Source organism: Neomonachus schauinslandi, chromosome 9 (assembly GCF_002201575.2).
Source record: "Neomonachus schauinslandi chromosome 9, ASM220157v2, whole genome shotgun sequence".
Lineage (NCBI taxonomy): Eukaryota > Metazoa > Chordata > Mammalia > Carnivora > Phocidae > Neomonachus > Neomonachus schauinslandi.
In genome coordinates, this window is record NC_058411.1 from 114,149,310 (window position 1) to 114,173,462 (window position 24,153).

Below are 24,153 nucleotides of genomic sequence, written 5' to 3' on the forward strand. Positions count from 1 at the left end.
TGGGAAGAGTAAGCCTTTAAGTAGCCAGCATCGCAGAACAAGGGCACAGAGCTCCCAGCATGGTAATTATATATTTAACCCTTGTACTTCTGAAGTCATCCTTCTCTATGAGAGCTGATGTTCATACGCAGTAGTATTTACTCCTGGCAATAACAGAATCATAGTAAGAGTAGCAGTGTAGTAGCAGATAACACGTCTGTGGGACTTACCTATGTGCCAGACATCGTTCTCAGAATTTACACAGGTTGATTTACTGCTGCAATTACAAACCCAGGTTCTAACTCCTAGTCCCAACTTTTAACCATGTTACTTCCTGTAAACTATACACAAAGATAGCCAAATATGATCCTATATATTAGGAAAAAACTGTTTTGCCATTTTGTGATAAGAAATACAAATTTCATTTTAATAGAGAAATTTAGATTAGATATTTTTAGCATTCACTTTAACAAGAAAACAGTGCTGCTGTCAGTTTACCACTTGGTTCATTTTCTGGGCTCATACAAATTTTTAATATAATTTATTCAATTGAATAAATAATATTTATTGAGTACTTACTAGATGCCTAGGCATGAGCTAAGCATTTTATGTGGATTAGCTCACTTAATCCTCACAAGAACCCTAAGATATAGGCACTGTCGTTGTCCCTGTTTTATAAAGGAGAAAATGAAGCTTGGAAGTAGTAACCTGCCCAAGGTCGCTCAACTAGCAAGGACAAAGCTGAGACTTGAACTCAGCAGCCGGACTTCAGAACCAACACCTAAACATTTAGCTAGCCACCTCTACAATTTCAAAATTACTTAGGATTCCAGAAAGTTTCCAAATTATCTCTGTCCATTTCTGGTGGTTTTACTGAAATACAATTACTATATTTTTTTCTATCTAGGTTTATGTTCCTGATGAAAATAATGCTATTTTGGGAAGAAATACAAATAAGCAAGTTTTTGAAGGTTTGACAACTGGACTTCTCAAAGTCAGTGCTGTGGTTTTTAGCTGCCTGATTGCCAATCGACCAGATGGAAACAGCCGGCCAGCTACACCAAAAATATCGACACAGGAAATGAAAAACAAACCCTCACAAGGTGATGCTTTTAACAGTCGAGTTCAGGACCTCATCAGGTAAAATTGCTAGATTTCTTCAAACTTTCTTCTTCTTTAAAAAAATATTATATTAAAATTATTTAAATCTCAGGGCCCATGTGATGGCATTGGTTCTCACAACACCATCCATAAATTCTTGGTGGAAAATATACTACATTTTGTACAACAGAGAAGAAAAGTCCTACTAATGAAAAGCAATGCAGTTAGAGCTCATCTGTCATTCTTGATATTTAGATATTTGATGTTAGAATATATAGTGTCCAAGCTTTTATAACTTTCTTTCTGTCAACTATTTCCCAACTCAAGAATTTCTGAGAATTCCCCTATTTCAGGTCATCTCTGGTTTTAATTTTGGTTCAGACTTAAAACAGTAATAGCTACCATTTACGGAGCATTCATTATGTATATGGTATGGTAATAGAGGCTTTGCAGCTCTATAGGTATAGGATTTCTAATTCAGACTTTGTAGGTGGGGAAGTTGCTCAGAGAGGTTAAGTGCTTTGCCTAAGTTTATGTAATAAATAAATTAAAAGTACGTTGGAGATTTGAGATCAAAACTCAGGTCTAGCTGGACTCCCAAAACCTGTGTGCTTTCCACCACACAAATGTAGTGATTTCTGACACCTGTTCAAGGTCAACCTTGTTCACTTCTAAAGGTCACCTTTTCTCCAGGGAAATTTACTCCTATTCTGACATCTGAACTCTTTTTCCCTCATGAATCTTGAATCAGGTAGGACATTTAATTTCCCAACAGGATTCCATTTAGTGTTAATCAGTTACTTACCCCACCTATCAGTAACTTTTCTGTGATCAGCACTGATCTCTGGTTTCCAAAATCCATGCAGTTTGTTGCTCTGAAGCTTGTGGTAGGTTAATAGGAGAAAAGAGAATGTCCTCTTCTGCATTTGCCTCAAAAGAGTTCATAAATTTCCTCTGGTTTTTCTAGTGCTTTCTTGAGAACAGTTGTTTCATTTGATATCTTTCTTACCCTTGATTACTTTGTTCACTTTTCCCTTCCATCTGCCTGCCCTTTTTTCCCAAGCATATTTATTGCTAGAGAGTACTAGGCCCCTTGGGTTCACAACCATTTATCTTAAAGCACTTGACTTTTACCCTCCCTGACCTTTCTCTCAGTTGCTTGATCCCATTCAATTTCCCCATCTCCTTAGGTCACTGTAGAACCTAGCCCTCTCTGCTTGCTGATACATGCCATTCTGTTCGAGCATTCTCCCTTGGGCTACCGTGTGATGCAGCAACCTGCATTCTTGTCCATACCTCGGCTGTGATGAGGTGGAAGGACCAGCCAAAGGCTTCAGTGTAATTCTAATGGGCTTTCCAGGAGAAAGTACATACATTTTCACATATATTATTATAGTTACTAGATCCTTCATAAAGGAGGAAGGTATTGGGGAAAAAAATAACTGGTAATCTGCCAAACCAAATTTCTTGTAACTTAAAAAGGATGATGGATAATCACAGTCCTTTAGAATGAAACTTTGCTGCTCTTTCTCTGACTTGAACCACTTTTGGTGAAGGTTGTTTTCTTATATATAATGCATTGTTAGTTGGCTTCATGATGGCTATGTATAGAACCACAAACTGTAGTTTAGATCTGCCTAATGAAGCAAACAGAACATGTCTAATTATTTCCATGCTTGCTTTCTCACCTCCTCAGATATACTGACAAGAGATCTCACCCCACTCCCCATCATAACCTGGGAATTTGTTGTCAGTTTCTATCTGTAGAGTTGTAAAGCTGGGCAGAGAGAGTTCCAACAGTCTTTGGTGCTGTTCTCTGGCCTGCGGTCCGGAAGTAGAGCTGGAGCGGAGCACACTGACATGTGTCTCCTTCTTCTCCTCATCTGGCATAAAAGAGTCAAGAGGATTTTTAACAAAGATGGTAATACCAGTCCTTATTATTTTACATGGTTTGGTCAAGTGTCTAGATCTAAGGGATTCTCAGAAATATTTATCAGTTCCTGCAAAGGTCACCTGTAGCAGTTTGTGCCAGACACCATACAAGGTCCTGGGATACAAAAACAAAAAGACCTTTAACAGAATATCCAAATATTATCATTTGGCTGTCAAAAATCAGAACTTTTTTCTATAAAGTGAAAATATTGGCAGTTATAGTGTTTAGCACAGTTCTATGAAAGCAGTATTGTTTGTAGGATAGAAGCAGATTGCAATTTGAAAAAACACTTATTTGAAATTTGCTCAGGAAATGGACCAACCCTGAAGCTCCACAATTCTATTTTTTCCAACTTTCTTGAGATATGGTTGACATATAACAATGTATAAGTTTAAGGTGTACAATGTGATGATTTGATACAGATATACTGCAAATAATTACCACAATAAGGTTAGTTAACACCTCCATCACCTCCCGTGATTACCTTTTATGTGTGTGTGGTGAAACATTTAAAAGCTACTCTCTTAGCAACTTTCAAGTACATGACACAGTATTGTTAACTATAGTCACCATGCTGTAAATTGCATCCCCAAAACGTATTCATCTTACAAATGGAAGTTTCTACCCTTGTACCCTTGACTAACATCTCATTTCCCCTAGCCCCCAGGCCTTCTATTCTTCATTTCTAGAAGTTCAGCTTTTTTAGATTCTACATGTAAGACACATCATACAGTATATGTCTTTTACCATCTAACTTATTTTACTTAGCATAATGTCTTCAAGGTCCATCAATGTTGTTGCAAATGGCAGGATTTCCTTCCTTTTTTGGATAATATTCCATTATACGCACACAAAGACACACACACATGCCATATTTTCTTTATCCATTCATCCATTGATAGACCATTGATAGACACTTAGAATTGTTTCCATGTGTTGGCTATTCTCAATAATGCTGCAGTGAACATGGGAGTGCAGATATTTCTTTGAGATGGTGATTCATTTCCCTCAGATATATACATAGAAGTGGAATTGATGGATCATATAGTAGTTCTGTTCTCCGTACTATTTTCCACAGTGGCCATACAAATGTACATTCCCACTAAAAGTGTACAAGGGTCCACTTTTCTTGACATCCTTGCCAAAATTATCTCTTGTCTTTTTGATAATAACCATTCCTAGGAGTACAACAGGGTAGCTTATTGTAGTTTTGATTTGCATTTCCCTGATGATCAGTGATGTTGAGCATCTCTTCCTGTACCTGTTGGCCATCTGTATGTTCTTTGGAAAAATGTCTATTCAGGTCCTTTGCCCACTTTTTAATCAGATTATTTGTTTTTACTATTGAGTTGTAGGAGTTCCTTATGTATGTTGGATATTAACCCCTATCTGACATATAGTTTGCAGATATTTTCTCCCATTCAATAGGTTGCCTTTTCATTTTGTTGATTGTTTCTTCTGCTGTGCAGAAACTTTGAAGTTTGATGTAGTCCCACTTCTTTATTTTTCCTTATGTTGCTTTTGCTTTTGGTATCATATGCAAAAAAGAATTGCCAAGTCCACTGAAAGGAGTTTTTCCCCTGTGTTTCCTTCTAGGAGTTAAATGGTTTCAGGTCTTATATTTGTCAAGTTCATTTTTGTGAGTGGTGGAAGATAGAGATCCCATTTCATTCTTCTGCAAGTGGCTATCCAGTTTTCCCAGCACCATTTATTGAAGAGACTATCCTTTCCCCATTGAGTATTCTTGGCTCCCTTGTCAAATATTTGTGGACTGTAGATGCATGGGTTTATTTCTGGGTTCTCAGTTCTGTTCCATTGGTCTATGTGTCTGTCTTTATGCTGGTACCATACTGTTTTGGTTACTAGAGCTTTGTATTATAGTTTGAAATCAGGAGGTGATGCCTCCGTCTTTGTTCTTCTACGGGTTGCTTGGGCTCTTTGAAGTCTTTTGCTGAAGCACAATTCTTTTCATCATATCCAATTAGAAATTTATATTTATCTCTCAAAACAGAAAAATCAAACTGTACAACCAAAAGGCAAATAAATAAGTCCAAGTCACTGATACCAGTCTTTGGAATCAAAAGTTATCAAATGTAAGGCATCTATTCAAGAAGTTATAAAACTGTACTTTAGCATTTTGCTAGCCAACAAACCCTAGCCACATATGAGGAGGTAGCATAGGCATGTCAGGCTCCACAAGTTTAAAACTGAACGCATAATCTTTCCACCGAGAGGAACCCCTTTTCCTGTGTCCTCTGTCCTTATCGGTGGCACCAATATCCCATTCAGTTACTTAAGCCAGCAATCTGAGCATTGTCAGACTCCTCTCAGAGACTCCTTTACCAAACCAATATTCAAGTCAGTCTTTACTACTTATTGATTCTGCCTTGTCACTCTCTCCGATTTATCACCTTCACTCTACTGCTGTGTCTTTAAGTGTCCAGGTTCTCTTGCAATAACAGATGGCTTGGCTGTTTCTCTCTTGTTTCTCCTTTTCAAAATAACTTCTTTTTCCTAATTACAGAAGTAATGTGCACTCAATGAGAAAAACAATTTGGAAAACACAGAAGAGAACAATGGGTATTTTTGTAAACACACAAAAATTACCTTGAATCCTTCCACCCAAAGATAATCACTGGGTTGCTTTTGGTGTACAACATGTGGTTATTTTATAAAAAAAAATACTGTAATACTTGTACATATTACTTATCATGTTTTTATTTATTTTTCTAAATCAATAGGAACTTGCAAATTACTTTTTACTGGCTTTCCAAGTATTTCATTATGTAGCAATGATTTGCTTCAAGTAACCTTTTATTACTCATGTAGGTTTATTCTAGTTTTTTACTACAGATACCACTATGAAGAACATCTTTGTATGCTCATCTTTCCCTGCAAATGATTGTTTTCTTAAAATAAATGCTAAGAAGTAGAATCTCTAGGTCAAAAGAATATGCATTAAGGGTTTTTGTCCATATTGCCAAATTGACCTACCCAAAGATTACCTATGAGTAATCATAGGTTTACACAATATTATACAGCATCATTCTTTTGAGCCTTCATATATTAAGAACACTAGGCACGTTACAGAGGGACAACTGTGTGAAGAGGCAGCAAAAGGGCAGCCATCTGCAAACCAAAGAGAGTCGTCAGAGGAGTTCAATATTGTCAGCCCCTTGATCTTGGACTTTAAGCCTTCAGAACTTGCTGAGATATGGATGGAATGCACTAAAATATTACCAACCATCCTGTACTAAAGTGGAAGCACAGTGCCACAGATGATGCTTCTGCTTGTTTGGAGCAGTGCTAATTCCTTGGGGTAGGTCTCTGTTTATAAGATCTTAGTTCTCTACTATAGAGCTGATTATGTCATTGACCAGATGGCAACATAGGTTCCTGCCAACTCCAGTCCCCCTCACAAGAAGACCAACTAACAACTATACATAGATAAGACGCTACTGTGAAAATACCAGAAATTGAGGGTGGATGAGGCTGAAGTACCCTCCCTGAACCTCAGAGACCGAGAAGAACTGCATTAGAAGGGTAAAAGGAAGAGCTAACACTCTGAGCACATTACCCCTCCCCCAGACTGGCACAGTGCTACACTGAGAGGGTCCCGCTAAGCCTATAGTTTCTCCAGTGCAAAAAGAGAGCCCAAAGTAAACATACAGCTCCCCCGGGGTTGTAGGACACTCCCTAGGAGGCCCACTTGGGTTTTGCCTCATGAGGATCACTGGGAAGTCTGCAGGATCACTAGGGGAATCTGCAGGGCTCAACCACACAGGGCTGGAATGGCAGGAGGTGGGGGCGGGGGGGAGGCGGGGATACTCACAGCAATCAGCTCTCAAATCCTGGTGGACTGCATTCCTGAGCAGAAATCTCAGCGTTTCTGCCCATTCACAGAGCTGAACCAATAGTCCCATCTGGGCAAGGAGCTTGGTTGGCCGTTCTGCCTGATTTGGTTCCTCAGTCACCAGGTTGTACTGGCTGTAGAGCCTGTTCTAATAGTCCCACCCAGGCAGGGAAGCAAACTGACATCCCTGCCCAGCTGCTCAGCATTACCTCGGGTCTTGACCAGCCAAAGAACCCAAGCAGCCATGAAGCCCATCCTACAGCTATGCTCGGACAGGTAGCCAACCCAGCATCTCTGCCCAACTGTTGACCATAGTTTCTTGCCCCACACATAACCAGGAAGCCTGAACAATGACCCTGGGAAACCTCAAAGCATAGCCTATAGCCCCATCCAACTATGAGATATAGCTGGGAGCCCCTGACCACCAGAGAACCCAGCGGGCAAACTTGCCCAACACCAGAGTACAGCCAGCAGCCTACCTGAAGTCCAGCCTGCAGCCCCGCCCAACATCAAGGCACAGCCTTTCAAAATATGGAAAGAAAAAAATGTCAACCAAGAATGCTGTACCTGGTGATGCTGTCCTTCAGAAATAAAGAAGAAATAAAGATTTTCCCAAACAAACAAAAGCTGAAGAAGTTCACCACCATTAGACCTGCCTTACAAGAAATGCTAAAGGGCATTCTTCAAGCTGAAACAAAAGGAGGATAACAACAAAAACACATGGACGTGTAATACTCACTGGAAATAGCAAACATATAGGCAAAGTCTAAATGTCTGATACTGTAATGGTGGTGCACAATTCACTTACAATCCTAGTTTAAAGGTTAAAAATCAAATGTATTAAAAGTAACCATAACTACAGTAATTTGTTATTGTTATTGGATACACACTATAAAAAATATAAATTGTAGCATCAATAACCCAAAATGTGAGCAGAGGAGAAGTAAAAGCATAAAGTTTCTATATACTGTCAAACTTATCTGCTTAAAGTGGGATGTAATAAATATATTTTATTTAAGCCTCTTGGTATCCACAAAGGAAAACCTGTAGTACATACACAAAAGATTATTATAAAGGAGTCAAATCACACCACCGCAGAGTCATCAGATCACAAAGGCAGACTGCAAGAAAAGAAGCAAGGAATAAGGAAAGTACAAAACAATCAGAAAACAACAAAATAGCAATAGTGAGTCCTTACTAATTGATAATTACTTTAGGTGTAATTGGATTAAATTCTCTAATCAAAGCACATAGAGTGGCTGAATGGATGAAATAACAAGATCCAACAATATGCTTCCTACAAGAGACTCATTTTACCATTAAGGACATACAAAGTGAAGGGATGGAAAGAGATACTTCAAGGAAATGGTAACTAAGAGAAAGCAGGGATAGCTATATTTATATCAAACAAAATGGATTTTAAGCTAAAAATAGTCAAAAGAGACAAAGAAGGTCATTGTATATTGATAAAGGGGTCAGTCTACTAAGAAAATATAACAGTGATAAATATTTATGTACCCAACTCTGGAGCACCTAAATATATAAAACAAATACTAATAGAACTAAAGGAAATAAACAATAATATGATAATAGTTATTGACTTTAATACCCCATTCCCAACAATAGACAGATGTACCAGACAGAGAATCAATAAGGAAACAGCAGATTTAAATGCTGTAGGCCAAAAGGACCTAATATATTTGGAACATTCTATCCAACAGCAGCAGAATATATATTCTTCTCAAGTGCACATGGAACATTTTCTTGGATAGATCATATATTAGGCCACAAAACAAGTCTCAACAATTTTAAGAATATAGAAATTTTATCAAATATCTTTTCCTACCACAATGGTATGAAACTAGAAAACAATAATGGGAGGAAAGCTGAAAAATTTACGTATACATGGAAATTAAACAGCACAGTCCTGAACAATCAATGGATCAAAGAAGAAATTTTTTTTAATGTTTTTAAGACAAATGAAAATGGAAGCATAACATGCCAAACCTTATGGGACACAGCAAAAGCAGCTCTAAAATGGAATTTTATATCGATAGATACATATATCAAGAAGCAACAGTGATCTCAAATAAACAACCTAATTTTACATCTCAAGGAACTAGAAAAAGAACAACCTAAGCCCTAAGATAGTAGAAGGAAGGAAATAATAAAGATTAAAGCAGAAATAAATGAAAAAAGAATAGGAGAACATTAGAAAAGATTAACAAAACCTTTAAATGGACAAACCTTTAGCTAGACTAGCCAAGAAAAAAGAGAGTGGACCCAAATAAATAAAATTATACTTAAAAGAGGAGACATTATACCTGATAGCACAGAAATACTAAGGATCATAAGAGGCTGTTATGAACAATTATATGCCAACAAGTTGGACAACCTAGAAGAAGTGGGTAAATCCTAGAAACATACAACTATCAAGACCATATATCATAAGGAAATAGAAAATCTGAACAGACTAGTAGCAAGTAAGAAGATTGAATCAATAATCAAAAACCTCACAACAGGGGCGCCTGGGTGGCTCAGTCATTAAGTGTCTAGCCTTCGGCTCAGGTCATGGTCCCAGGGTCCTGGGATCGAGCCCCGCATCAGGCTCCCTGCTCCGTAGGAAGCCTGCTTCTCCTTCTCCCACTGCCCCTGCTTGTGTTCCTGCTCTTGATTCTCTCTCTCTCTGTCAAATAAATAAGTAAAATCTTTAAAAAAACAAAACAAAACAAACAAAAAACCCTCACAACAGAAAAAAGCTCAGGACCAGATGGTTTCACTGGTGAATTCTACCAAACACTTAAAGAATTAATGCCAATCCTTCTCAGACTGTTCCAAGACAAATTGGAGAGAAGGGAACACTGCCAAACTCATCTTACAAGGCCAACATTACCCAGATACCAAAGCTAGAAAACAGAACTACAAGACAAGAGAATTATAGCCCAATATCCCTAACGAACGTAGATGCAAAAATTCTCAACAAAATACTAGCAAACCAAATTCAACAGCACATTAGAAGTCTCATACACCTAACACCTAAGTACCAACTGATAACATTTTTCAGTAACTGATAACACTTTTCTATATTGCCTTAGATCTTTTTTCTTATTGGTAAGAAACCAAATGTTGCAGGTGCAGCTAACTCCCTATCTTCATCCTTTCCCCTTACTCCCTCTCAGGAGGTAAGTCACTATGTTAGTTTGTGTATATCATTCCCATGCATGTTTTTGTAATTTTATATATATAAATGCTGTATATGAAAATATGTATGTGTATGTTTATGTAAATATATGTATAAACTTTATGTGTATATGTGTACTTAAAGATCAAATAGATATCCATAAAGTACATTATCTACCTTCTATTTTTTCATGTATTTAAAATTTATATAAATGCCATCATACTATTTTGTCCACTTCTATTTTCACCCAACATGTTGTTGAGATTAATTTATGTTAATGCATTTAGATCTGATTAATTCATTTTAACTGCTCTACAGATTCTTTTAAATGTATAAATTCACAGTTTCCCTTTCCATTTTCCACCTGAGGACAGTAATTTCTACTTTTTCACCATTTCAAGCAATGATGTAGTGAACATCCTTATAGAAATCTTTTTTTGCACCTATATGGGAGTTTCTTTAATTTACATGATTACAGCGTGCCTGGGTGGCTCAGTTGGTTAAGCGACTGCCTTTGGCTCAGGTCATGATCCTGGAGTCCTGGGATCGAGTCCCACATCAGGCTCCCTGCTCAGCGGGGAGTCTGCTGCTCCCTCTGACCCTCCCCCCTCTCATGCTCTCTCTCTCTCTCATTCTCTCTCTCAAATAAATAAATAAAATCTTTAAAAAAAAAATTTACATGCTTACAATAGGAATTTATGAATGCTATGATAAATGTATGTTTAACTTTACCAAGTAATACCAAATTGTTCTCCAAAGTAATTATACAGATTTCACTTCTCATCAGCGAAGGATAGGAGTTCATTTCCCCATATCTTTATCAATGTTTTATGTTAACACACTTACGAATTGCCAACCTGATACGTGTGAAATGGCATTTTGTGTCATCTTCATTTACATTGTCTTTTTTGTTGTTGTTGATTGACTTATTTATTCCACTATCAAATGTTTATTAGTATACTTATGGAAAATTGGACAGCCACGTGCAGAAGAATGAAACCGGACCATTTCCTTGCAACACACACAAAAATAGAGCCAAAATGGTTGAAAGACCTAAATGTGAGACAGGAGTCCATCAGAATTCTAAAGAGAACACAGGCAGCAACCTCTTCAACCTCAGCCATTTACATTGTCTTTATCACTAGTTGAGGTTGAACATTGTTTATTGGCCTTTGTTATAATCAGAATTCATTTGTAGTAAACAAACCATCAAAACTATTTTAAGCAGAAAGGATTTAATACATGGAATTAGGTACTTACAAAATTTTTCCAAGGACTGAAAGAGCAGGTTCTAGACTAGATCTCTGGGAATGACTCCCAGAAGAACACTGCAAAACTGAAGAGCTACTATTTCTGTCAAAACCAAGAACTGCTCTATCAAAACCATGCATTGTGCTGAACCACTCATATTGTTCAGTCCAGGAGCTCACTGCCTCTGGAACACACTACATTGGCTAGATCTCTACCCCTCAAAAATATATGACCCAAATTCTGTCTCTCAACCTCCAGAATACCGGTGAATGCATTTAAAGATTTGAAGACCTCCAAAGTAATCTGACCCATTGAGCGAAAATTAGGCTTTCCTGCTGAACTGTAGTAATACTTTGAACATACCTCTTATAGAAATTATTAGGTGTCAGTCTCTGAGAGGTCCTGGGGGTTAGCATCAGTATCATATTTAGAAATAATTGAATGAGGGCGCCTGGGTGGCTCAGTCGTTAAGCGTCTGCCTTAGGCTCAGGTCATGATCCCAGGGTCCTGGGATCAAGCCCCACATCGGGCTCCCTGCTCAGCGGGAAGCCTGCTTCTCCCTCTCCCACTCCCCCTGCTTGTGTTCCCTCTCTCGCTGTGTGTCTCTCTGTCAAATAAATAAATAAAATCTTTAAAAAAAAAAAAAAGAATGGATTAATGCATGATTACAAATAGTTATGCCCCCACATCTCTTGCATCATTTATGGGATGAATTGGTGACATTCAATTAGACAATGTTGGGAGATTTCAGAAGAGATGATGAGTTTTTGTTTGAACATATCCATGTAGGAGTGCCTTGGGACCCCCAAGAGGAAATATCCAAAAATTAGAACTTCTGGAAAGAAGTTCAGAAAAGAAATAGCCCCAGAGATAGAGAATTAGGAGTTATTAACATATCAAGGATAGTTAAAACCATGGAATATCATGAGTTTACTAAACCTAGTTCAGAAATAGAACTCCTTTGGACAACATTTCAGTTGGGATGAAAGTGGGTAGCTGGACAAGGGTGGACAAAGAAGAGGCGGCAATAAATAAATTTATATATATATATAAATCTTTATACAGAGGGAGATAGATTAGATAGAGAGAGAGATCTTTCAGCTTATACATTCCAGTGGCAAAAGCTGCAGAGGGACTCATTTTAAATCTCAAATGGTAAAATAAATGGAGACGCCCATTTCCTGGAGCATTCACAGCAGCTTGTTTCCCAGAATGTATATTCTAAGAAGTCCACATTAAAGCTTTTCATCTTGTATATGGTTAACAGTCTCAACATTATAATTTCAGCCTAACCGCTACAGTGTGAAAGATATATTGCTGCTGATCCCAACATCCATTGGAAGATTCTACATTCTTCCCTCAAAACTGTAAAGTTGGCAATACGAATTTTTCTGCACTGATCCTTTAGAGCCATTTAGTTTCAGTATCTTTTTAGGCAGTCATCTAAAGATTGCCAGAGCAGTGATTCAGGACCCAGGCAGTTTAGAAAAACATTGGTCAGACTGATGGCCCCCAGTAACCAAAGGAGACCATGCTCAGAAAGGACCACCTGCTCAGTAGTGTTCATTATGGTTTGGTTTGGTTTTTCTGTGCTTCTTCATTCCTTCTGGAAGTCTTTCCTCCTTTCTAGCTATTTCAAGATCAGTACAGGAAATCCAGTTAAGCCATTTTCATCTCAAAACTAGGTGGTTTTGAAGTTTTGTGTGGTCATTATTAGTCTCAGGAATAGTCTGAGAAAATATTTTCCATTCTTGTTTAAAAAACTCATACCTCAGGGGCGCCTGGGTGGCTTGGTCTATTAAGCTTCCAACTCTTGGTTTCTGTCCAGGTCATGATCTCAGGGTTGTGAGATTCAAGCCCTGCGTCAGGCTCCACGCCCAGCTTAACATTCTCTCTCTCCTTCCTCTGACCCTCCCCACCCTCCCCTCTAAAACAACAACACTAACTCATACCTCAGTAAGGACCCCCAAAAACGCCACACAAGAGTGTATTTAGTGGAAAGGACACTCTTATCAGGAGTCAGAAGACCTTAGGATATTGCATCTCTCCTGACTGGGCTAGTACTTCACTATCCCTGAGCCTCAGTTTCCTCATCTATCAAATGGGAATAGTAATACCAACCCCCACACAGTGAATATGGTTTCCTCATACCCTACAGGTAGGACTATAAATTGATTCAACGTTTTTTTTAATGTAACAGGGCTGTACATATCAAGAACTCTGAAAATCTGTATACTCTTTGGCTCTGTAATTCTACTTCTAGAAAGTAACTTGAAGTCTGGCAAGGATTTGTACACAAAATGTTCATCCCAACATGGTGTATAGTGACGGATACTGAAAACTACCAGAAGCTCCAAAAATATTCCACTGGTAGGAAATTATTCACCCATTTAAAAAAATGATGTTCATGTATGCAATCAGACCTCTAGAATCTAGATCATTTTACAGGAAATACATAGTTCAAAAAAATATGGTAAATGATACCACGGGGATATAATCAGCAAAATTTAGATTGTGGGAAACTATAAAATAAACACCCAGGGTTTTTCAACAAATAAATTTGCAAAAGAAGAAAAGAGATGGAGGGGTAACATACAGAGTAAGAGACTTCGAAAGATATAGTAGCCAATTATAATGTATGGTTCTTATTTGGATCCTAATTTTTAAAAAACTATTAAAAATGTTAAGACATTTGTGATACTTTTGGAAATTTGAATACTAGTTACTTGATAGTACTAAGGAATTACTGTTATTTTCAGATGTAATGGTATTGTGGTTGCTTTTTCAAGTTCTTATTTTTTAGAGATACAAACTAACACATTTATGAATGAAATTATATAATGACTTAGACTTGGTTATACATTATGCAAGATAGGTGTGGATGGGTGGGATTGGCCATGGTTGATGGTGATTAGGGATGGATGATAAATGCATGGGGGTTTGTTATCCTACTCTGCCTTTATTTGGTTTATGTTAAAACTTTTCAACAATATAGTTTTTAAAGGTTTAAAATGTAATGCTTATAAAGATATCTTTCATGATACAGAAAATGCCTAAAATAGTTGAATAAAATTCAGTTTAATGTCAGTCATATAGATAAAAAAATCAAATAGAAAAAACAAAAGGAAACATATCAAACTGCAGTTGTCTTTGGTGACATTATGGCCAACTTTTTCTGGTTTTTTTCCTGCTTTTCTTTGCTATATAAATTTTCATAATAAGCCTGTATTACTTTTATAATCATAAAAAGTAATTTTTCTACTTTCTATGATTAGAACTCTTTTAGAAACTTAACTTGAAATAACTTAAGCAAAAAAGGCTAGTAAAATGGCTTCTGTAACTGGAAAGGTAGAGGTTTGAAGCTAGATGCTAAGACTCCAATTATACCATCTGGGCTTTGTCTGTTTTCTCACTTCGACTTGTCTCTGCTTGGCTTCATCCTATAAGCATATATTTGTGTAACAAGTAAGTTGGCTACCAGCAAACCCCAGGTTCATATCTCTCAGTTTAGATATCCCCAGAGAAAAGAGATTCATCCTATGGTCATCTGTTAATCCCGCAGAAGATCCTAATTGGTCCTTTTTAGGTCATGTACCCATCCTAGAACTTGTTATTATGGCCTAGCTGATGAACTTTGACTATCATGGAGTACATACTAACTTCTGCTTTTGTAGGAGAGCACAATATTTAAGAATCCCACCAGGACTACATGGTATAGGAGAGGAGAATATGCTAGGTGTACAAAAACCAAAGCTGTCACTATCCACTCTCTCATGGAACTGTTGGGAAATTCATTGGGATGATTAATATAAAAACACCTTCTAAATTGAAAAGTTCTGTGCAAATATAAGAGTCCGGTTTTTTAGTCTGATTCTATTAAATCAGAATATGATAAGATCCTCATTGTGTGCATATGTCAGTCTGTCAGTTTCTTTCATTATAAGAGAATAGGTCTGGTGGTCATCATTTCATACTTCCCAATTTTAAAACTGTAGGAGATGGGGCGCCTGGGTGGCTCAGATGGTTAAGCGTCTGCTTTCGGCTCAGGTCATGATCCCAGGGTCCTGGGATCGAGTCCTGCATCGGGCTCCCTGCTCAGCAGGGAGCCTGCTTCTGCCTCTCTCTCTCTCTCCCTGTCTCTCATGAATAAATAAATAAAAATCTAAAAAAAAAAAAAACTGTAGGAGATGTTGAGTAGCCCAGGTGAGTATATTTCCTAATATAAGAGGAGAAAAGGGGCATTATATTGAACCTTCTAAGTAGTAAACTTGGAAGAAGCTCCAGATATGAATTATTCATCAGATTTTCCTTACTTTTACAAAAAGGTATCTTGGTAAATGAATAGTGATGGGGACTATAGTGCACTCATGAGCAGAAGCATCAATTCCTTTGCATTTATTGCTAAAAGTTAACATGTTGATTTTCAGAACTACTGTATTCAAAGTCCTGCCCTTTTCATATATGTAAATACAGTAGCACTGAATCAGTACAAAATCTCCAAGCTAAGGCTGATTTATCTACGAGGTCATATATTAAATACTATTTTCAATAATAGCTGCTTTGCGGACTAATAAAGGAGCTACTATTTTTGGTCCAGTTTAATAAACAGCTCTGGAAAGCTGTTTAATGGTCTGAAAAGATGAAAGTGACTTCTTAAATGTTATTGTCAACTGTCAAGACTGGTACTTTTCATAACAGAAAGCAATTAGATTCTCACTGTTATACTCCTAATGGTGATAGGGTTTTGAAAAATAGAGAACCTACACTTGGCATTAGAAATTTAGGTTGTAACAAGAGTATATCTGGGTAGCATCATCTTATTTTCTGAATCCTTACATTCTAGTGAATTTGGCTCTCTGGTACTTTAAAAAGTATTGCTTTTCAAGAGTGTAGAGGTAATTATAAATAATTTCAACTATTGACAGACACAGGGCACCTGGGTGGCTCAGTCATTAAGCGTCTGCCTTTGCCTCAGGTCACTGTCCCAGGGTCCTGGGATCGAGCCCCGCTTCGGGCTCCCTGCTCCGCGGGAAGCCTGCTTCCTCCCTCTCTCACTCTCCCTCTTGTGTTCCCTCTCTCGCTGTGTCTTCTCTCTCTCTCAAATAAATAAATAAAATCTTAAAAAAAAAAAGTCAATTATTGACAGACTCTTTAGACCACTAAAAATGATCAGATAATCATTTTCACTCATCTTTCTTGAAGAATAGCATCAGCCTAACCAAAAGAGGGAAGAGAATCACTTACAGAAATAGCTGATTATTCAGGACTAAATCTAAGGAAATTATTAGTTGAGATGCTTTACCCAAACCTGTGTTTGCTTGTTAGAGGGGTCTAAGTTTTTCAGACTCATCTTTGAAGATATTGCCAGCCCATGCAGACTGATAACACACGTGTTTCTCCCTACATCTAGCTACATGGTGAACATAGGTCTGATCAGCAAGCTTCATGGCTGCTTCCTCTCAGTGCAAGGACCAGTGGATGAGAATCCCAAGATGGCCACATTTCTGCAGCATGCCGCAGAACTCTTACATGGAATGTGCATGCTGTGCTTTGCTGTCACCAGAAGGTAAGGCTTCTACTTGATATCAATCTGGACTCAACTTTGGAAACATCTCTTAAATTTTGCCCGTCTTGGGGTCATTTCATAGAGATGCAAGTGGTCATCGTGGCCTCTTTTCTTCTTTGTCCTACCTTTGTCCTTATTGGTCTCCCGTATTGAGACTAGCCTTACATTTCTTGTTTTTCCCTGGCTACACACTCCTGTCAGAGTCTGTTTTTCTTGTTAGTATCATACACTTAACTATCATTGCTGGAAGAGATCTTAGGAGTTGTCCAGTCGTACTTCCACTGAAATTCAGGGGAATCAAGTGATTGTCCTTGAGTTAGTGAGTCAATAACAAAGCCTACACCAAATCAAGGCAGACCCTCAGCACAACACAGTCCATGACTGTGTTCACATGCTTTTATTTACAGCCTCCTAGGTTTGTTTATTTTCCCCTTTTGTCTCTTTCTCCAAGATACCTTCATGAATAAGGAAAGGGAGCCATCCAAAAACAGTAGCTCCCTGAAGTTACATATGACCTATGTGTAGGACAGACAACCCGATCAGATGGAGGCCGGTGGCATGGGTAGTGAAAGAATTCACCCGGGGCAGAACAAAGGAGATAAAAGTTTATTGAAAACACTCCAGGGGAGCTGCGGGCAGGGCAGCTAAGGAGAGACGGTCTGCCACAAGGCAGTGGTGGGGGGGCTGTATTTGGAGGGGGCGGGGTGGAGGTATGGGAACGTATGGAATTTTCCATTTTTGGTACCTGTGCGCGGTTGTAAGTAGCCTATTGGTCAGCTGGGGCTTATGGATATTCTGAGGTGGGTCGCCTAATGGGCCTGTTTGTATTCAGTATGGCAGGGGGGGTTGGGGGGTCACTGTGGGCCCTCTACCTTACTCAGGTTTCTGTTGCTCAAGTTGGTTGCCCAAAAGCGGCCTCTACACTATGGGCATGATTATAGCCAACGTGCCAGGGACAACTTCTGGCTTGGTTGGCTCATTAGACCCCTTACCCCATCCTGTGGACTGTCCTCAAAAGCAATAATTCTCTAAGAGGGGCAGAGTAAACCCCCATTATGTTCTTTTCTCTCCCCTCCCACCAGTTAAGAATAATTTGCAATAATGATTCAGTGTTTCTGATAGGAATATGACATAGCCCTCAGGCATATTAAGAATGTTCAGTAAAATAATTTTCTTACAATTTTAAACAGCACTGCATATAATTTTTTTTTTGCTGTAGCCCTTTTTATTTATATTTTATATACTTTTCAAACATACCCAAAAGGAAAGAGTACAGTAATGAATGCCCTATAGTATCCATTGTCTAACTCCAACTATTATCAATATTTTCCCAGTCTTATTTTATCCCCCCACTCATGATACATGTCTTTCTCTTTTTGACTTATTTCACTCAGCATAATACCCTCCAGTTCCATCCATGTCATTGCAAATGGCAAGATCTCATTCTTTTTGATGGCTGCATAATATTCCATTTTATATATATATATATATACCACATCTTCTTTATCCATTCATCTGTCGATGGACATCTTGGCTCTTTCCACAGTTTGGCTATTGTGGACATTACTGCTATAAACATCGGGGTGCACATACCCTTTCAGATCCCTTCATTTGTATCTTTGGGGTAAATACCCAGTAGTGCAATTGCTAGATCATTTGGTAGCTCTACTTTCAACTTTTTGAGGAACCTCCATACTGTTTTCCAGAGTGGCACAGCACTCACTCTTATAGGGAAAGCAACTGAGCCAAACTAACTTGAATTAAGATACAAGATTCCTACTTTAGTGCTCTCACCTACACACTTGACTTTGTATAATTCAAAATGTAGGAGCATATATTTCATTTCTTTGAAGATTTTCTCAATTACATATATGGAAAACAGGATCCCCTTCTCTTTAACACACACAGTCATGTCCTCTTCCAGTAGACATTAAGCATCTGCCCTGTGCCAGACACCAAGACAAGTACCCAAGATACTACCCTCAGGGAGCCCCGAGCCTGGTCTGGGGTCAGACCCGTAAACTAAGAGCTGCAGCTCTTCAATGGACTAAATCTTAAAGGACCCAGAAAGACAATGGAGGAAAGAATGCAACAGAGAAAAGGGGCATAATATGTGCACTGTATGATATAGCAGATGTTATTGCTGTCTTTGGCCCCTCTGGGGGTCACCTGCCAACGGACTCCTGTATTTCTCTGCCTGCCTGGGGATATTCTCTGGACAAGTGGCTGTTTGCTACAAGTGCAGGGGAGTTAATACCTCCAGGAGTGACTCTCCAGCAATAAATGGGTGGATTGTATCCCAGCTCCACTAACCCTCAATGAGACAGTTCCAAGGTGTTCTGTACAGTCTGTCAGAGGGGCACCAGTGGTAAGCTATGCAGTGACACATCCTTGATCAACTTTCTCCCTTCCCTCTTTCTGTCCTCGGCTTCCTCCCAAGTAAACTACTTGCACTCCTATCCTTGTTTCAAGGTCTGGTTTGGAGGCAACCCAAATCAAGAGATACGGATATACAGGATATTGTCTCATGCTCAGTTTGATGGAGCTGTGCAATAGGGTGACTATGAAGAGCGACAGGAGATGAAGTGTTAAATGAACTCCATAGATGTTAGCTCCTAGGAGGCCAAAAGGGAGACAAGACCTTGATGTGCTACACTAGAGCTGTAGAAAGTCACTGAAGTTGTTTAAGAGAGAGTAACAGGATCAGATTTCTGTTACAGAATGATCATTCCTGAAAAGTGTAGAAAGGACTGGAATGGCATGAGCCTAGAGGCAGAAGGAATAGTGGAGAGGCTCTTGCATGAGCTAAGTGGGAAATGGTGAGGGCTGTGGGGACAATGGAAATAGGAGCAAATGCATTAAGAGGAGACAGAATATATGTAAGAGAGATGGCATAGAGCTTGGTGACGTGGGAAGTAAAGGGAAGGGAGGAACCTAAAATGGCTCCCAGGTTTCTGACTTGAAATTTGTGAGTTGTAGATGGTATCCCCTCCAAAGGAATCTAAGCAGTTTTCCATAGAGGAAATATGCCTAAGGATTATCCAAGTAGACCAATGTCTTTGTATATATATATATATTGTTTTTATGTACATATGCAACCAGATTTTTTTTTAAAGATTTTATTTACTTATTTGACAGAGACATAGAGAGAGAACACAAGCAGGGGGAGCAGCAGAGGGAGAGGGAGAAGCAGGCTCCCCACTGAGCAGGGAGCCTGATGCGGGGCTTGATCCCAGGACCCCAGGATCATGACCTGAGCCGAAGGCAGACGCTTAACCAACTGAGCCACCCAGGCGCCCCTGCAGCTGGATTTTAAATAAATCAGTGATTAACGCTTGGTGGTTTTTAAGAATTCTTAATCCATTTTTCCCATTGTAATTTCCTTCTCCATCTTCAGTTACTCAACCAATTTCTATTAGTAGGCCTTGCTACAAAAGCAGATTATTCTAGGAAAAAAGGTCCAGGTGTTTCCTGGCTTAATTTACCTAGGAAATTCTTAGCAGTATCAGTATCAGCTGCTTCTGTGAATGAGGTGAAAGAATGATCCCTAATTGCTGCTCTCCTCATCCTTCATTCTTCAACATTTCCTGAACGCCACCAAACCAGAAGAATACAGGGAGTTTTTCCTACCTCTTCAGATTAGTTTGCCTCTAATCTTTACAAGACCATTTCAAGCTACTTCCCATTTCTTCCTGGAAATTTTATTTCTAAACTATAAACTACAATGGCCTGTTGAAAGCACTTTGTTACATGTGTCAGAGTTTCTCTCTAGAAGGTCACAGCTGTGTCTGGGGAGAAAGGTAGTGTGGCTGTTGTTATATTGGGGTAATTCACATAATGCCTGTTTGGGCTATCAGGACAAGCCAACCAGAGCCAGAAAGTTGAGGAAGGCTTGTTGTCAAAGATCTTTTATGACCAGCAGGAATAGGAAGACAAAGAGGAGCCAGAGAGGCCTTCAAAAATCGCTTCTTATGAGCTGGCAAGCCCTGAGATAATTAAGTACACTGATTAGCCCAAGGCTTTGGGTAAACACTGCAGTCTGCTGGTGGCCCGGCCTTTGAGACGGTGATTACAGCGGGGTTGCCTTTGCTCTACTCTCCTATTGTGCCCTTAATCTTCTCATTTTTACCTAGGTTTTCTGAAAGACAATTTGGGTGTCAGGGGTTATGTTATTAATCTTTGCTTCAGCACGGCGGGGGGGGCGGGGGGGAAGATGGATGATTTTTGTACCAGGCCTGGTTTTGAACTTGCATTTAAGGAAAAATTGAAATTGTGATCTTCTGGTGAAAGGATTGGTTTTATGTTAGGATTACTCCAGAATGTGAATCCTAGAACTTTTCTCAAGTTGTAATTCTTAATCACTTAAACAAAATTCAACCCTCTATAGTAGGACTTTCAGAAATGCTTATTTCTTTGGCCTTCACTATTACTTTTCCATTCTTGGTTCTTTAAGTAGTAAAGAGAAAAGGATAGTTTTCAAATCTCAGGGCAGCATCTCAACTGCCTTAATTGGCTGAGACTCACAGAGGCCCCCTTAAGGTGCTCACTCCTTAGCTGAATGAATAGGATCAGAACAGTAATGAGTGATTATAAATTGGAGCCAACACAGGCCTTTCACTGAGTCAGCAATCATTTCCTAGTCCATAACTATACTCGGCACTACAGGGAGAAGGCCAGGAAGCAGTGGATCCACAGTGAAAGAGTTCACAGTCCTTATGTAAGGAGAAGAGCTTATAAAACCTAGCTAATTCTGACTACTTGGAGGAGCCTATTCTGAATTCTAGAATGTATTTATACAAAAAGGAGTTTGTTGTCATATGTATTTGTGGGCCTTATTTTCATATCCATATACTACACTAACAAAGGGGGTTCTAGCCAAGGTCCCTGGAAACCTGTGTCATAAAAAGATAAGAATGATTTATAATTTAGCTCATTAACTATGTGGATATAAATGAGTGCTTCTCAAGTGTTTAAGGGTGCTTGAAAACCATTTGTTCAGGCAAAGGTAAACTTTAACTCTGCCTGCCTGAATTATTCTCTCATGCATTAAACAAATATTTATGTAGCATTTGCTCTGTGCCAGGCCCTGTGCTAAGCTTGGGAGAAAGCAGAAATGACTCAGACATCACTTGTGTCCTCAAGGACCTTGTCAACTAGTAGAAGAAAGAAGACGCGTATACCAAGACCTACGGTATAAGGCAGAGTGATGCAGAGGATAGAAGATAACACAGGAAAGCACTTAGCACACTGTCTGGCACATAGTACATGCTTAATAAACATTTGCTACGGTTACTACATCATCATTGATGGAGTTAAAAGGAGGGAAAGACCACTCTTAGTTGTAGGAATTAGCGGTTTCCTAGAGCGCCTAAAATTTAATGTGGGCCTTGAAAGGAAGGGTTGGAACATTGAGAGCTGAGAGAGAGGCAGATACAGAAAACAGCTAAAGCCAAGACATCATGGCAGAGAAATATGAAGAACCAGTGGAGTATTTCCTTGAGCTGCATTGTGAGATTTTAGTGCCGCCCGGGTTGTTGGGAGGTTCAACTGGGATAATAAATGTAAAAGTCCTGTGTGAACCATATACAATGACTTGCTGAGATGTGGTGGCAGTGGTGTCATCAAGAGCCTTTGACCAGGGAAGTGACATGCTAAGCATATTTTGGGAGCATTAATCAAGTATCAAGAATACCTGATGGAGAACATATTAAAGAGAGGTAGAAAGTGGGAGAGACCATTAACAGTCACCTGGACAAAAAGCAAAAGGAATGAAAAAGAATTTTTTTAAAATTCTCTCTAAGTCTCGGGCGCCTGGGTGGCTCAGTTGGTTAAGCAACTGCCTTCGGCTCAGGTCATGATCCTGGAGTCCCGGGATCGAGTCCCACATCGGGCTCCCTGCTCAGCAGGGAGTCTGCTTCTCCCTCTAACCCTCCTCCCTCTCATGCTCTCTGTCTCTCATTCTCTCTCTCGCAAATAAATAAAATCTTAAAAAAAAAAAAAATTCTAAGTCTCTCTTTTTATGTATGATCTCATCAGACTCCGGACGTCATCATCTCTGTCTCATCTCTCTTCCTTATACCCCAGATCTAATCTGTTGTCACATTTTTTGACTAGAAGGAACTTTAATGTTACCTTAATCCAGTCTTCTCTTCATGTGTGAATCTCTTCAGTAGCCTCATCCAGTCTATATTTGAATATCTCTTTTGACAGGGAACTCATTACTTACTAAGGGAACTTATTCTGTCATTGATAAGTTTTAATGCCTAAAAAATCTCTGATACCCATCTGTAACCTGTTTCCTTACTGCTACCTATCAGAACTAGTCCTAATGCTCCTTGACAACTTACAGACTATTCTAATCCTGCTTTTCTCCCTGAGCTTCTCTGGTCTCACCCTTCCACATATTTTCCTTTGCTTTTCTTCTCCTTGTTCCAATTACTATGGATATATAACAGATCACCCCAAAACTTAGTGGCATAAAACAGTCATCTATTGGGGCACCTGGCTGGCTCAGCAGAAATGCAACTCTTGATCTCAGGGTCATGAGTTCAAGCCCCACATTGGGGGTAGAGATTACATTTAAAAAATAAAATAAAATCTTTAAAAAAAAACAGCCATCTATTAATCTCACAGACTCCGTGTGTCAGGAATTTTGTCAAGATACATAGAGAATGGCTTATCTTTGTTCCACAGTATCTGGGCCTCAGTTGGAAGAAGGCTAGAAGTTGGAAGGCTAGCAGTTGAAATCTTCTGAGTGCTTATTCACACACATCTGTCGTTCATATGGCTGTTGCTGAGGACCTGTCCATCTGGTCCCTCGGCAGAGGCTAATTTGGGCTTCCTTACAACATGGTGCCACGTTCCAAGAAGGAGCATCTTGACAAAGGACCAGGTAGAAACCATATCACCTTTTACAAGCTAGCCTCAGAAGTTATGCAGCATGACTTCCAGAGTTCTATTCATCAAGACAATCACAGAATCCCCCCAACTGCTTCAAACGGAGGAGAAATAGACTTGACCTCTTCATGGGGAATATGAAGGTCCTAGAAGAGCATATAGGACCAGAAATATCGCCATGGTTGTGTTTGAAAAATAGTCTTCCACCTTCCATCCTACACTGAAGATGAATGTGTTTCCAGTATTCTGTTCTCATCTGTCTTCTATTCTCTCTGCAGTCTCATATCTGGTATTGTCACCCTGTCTCTTGACATCACTTCTGTTAACTTTTAAACCTTTTGTGGTCATTAGCCACTGTCCTTAGACAAAAGACTTTCTGAGATTGGGAGATA

The 24,153-nt window shown here is 39.1% G+C and overlaps 1 protein-coding gene across 2 annotated transcripts in view; it reads left to right on the top strand.

The window, feature by feature from the left end:
* SCAPER (S-phase cyclin A associated protein in the ER) overlaps positions 1-24,153 on the top strand; it is a 523,695-nt gene that overhangs the window by 444,428 nt on the left and 55,114 nt on the right. For both annotated transcript variants that reach the window (XM_044917799.1, XM_044917800.1), the window contains 2 exons: positions 887-1,119; positions 16,709-16,864. In XM_044917799.1, the coding sequence (XP_044773734.1) occupies positions 887-1,119; positions 16,709-16,864 (389 nt within the window). The remainder of the gene's footprint in view (positions 1-886; positions 1,120-16,708; positions 16,865-24,153) is intronic.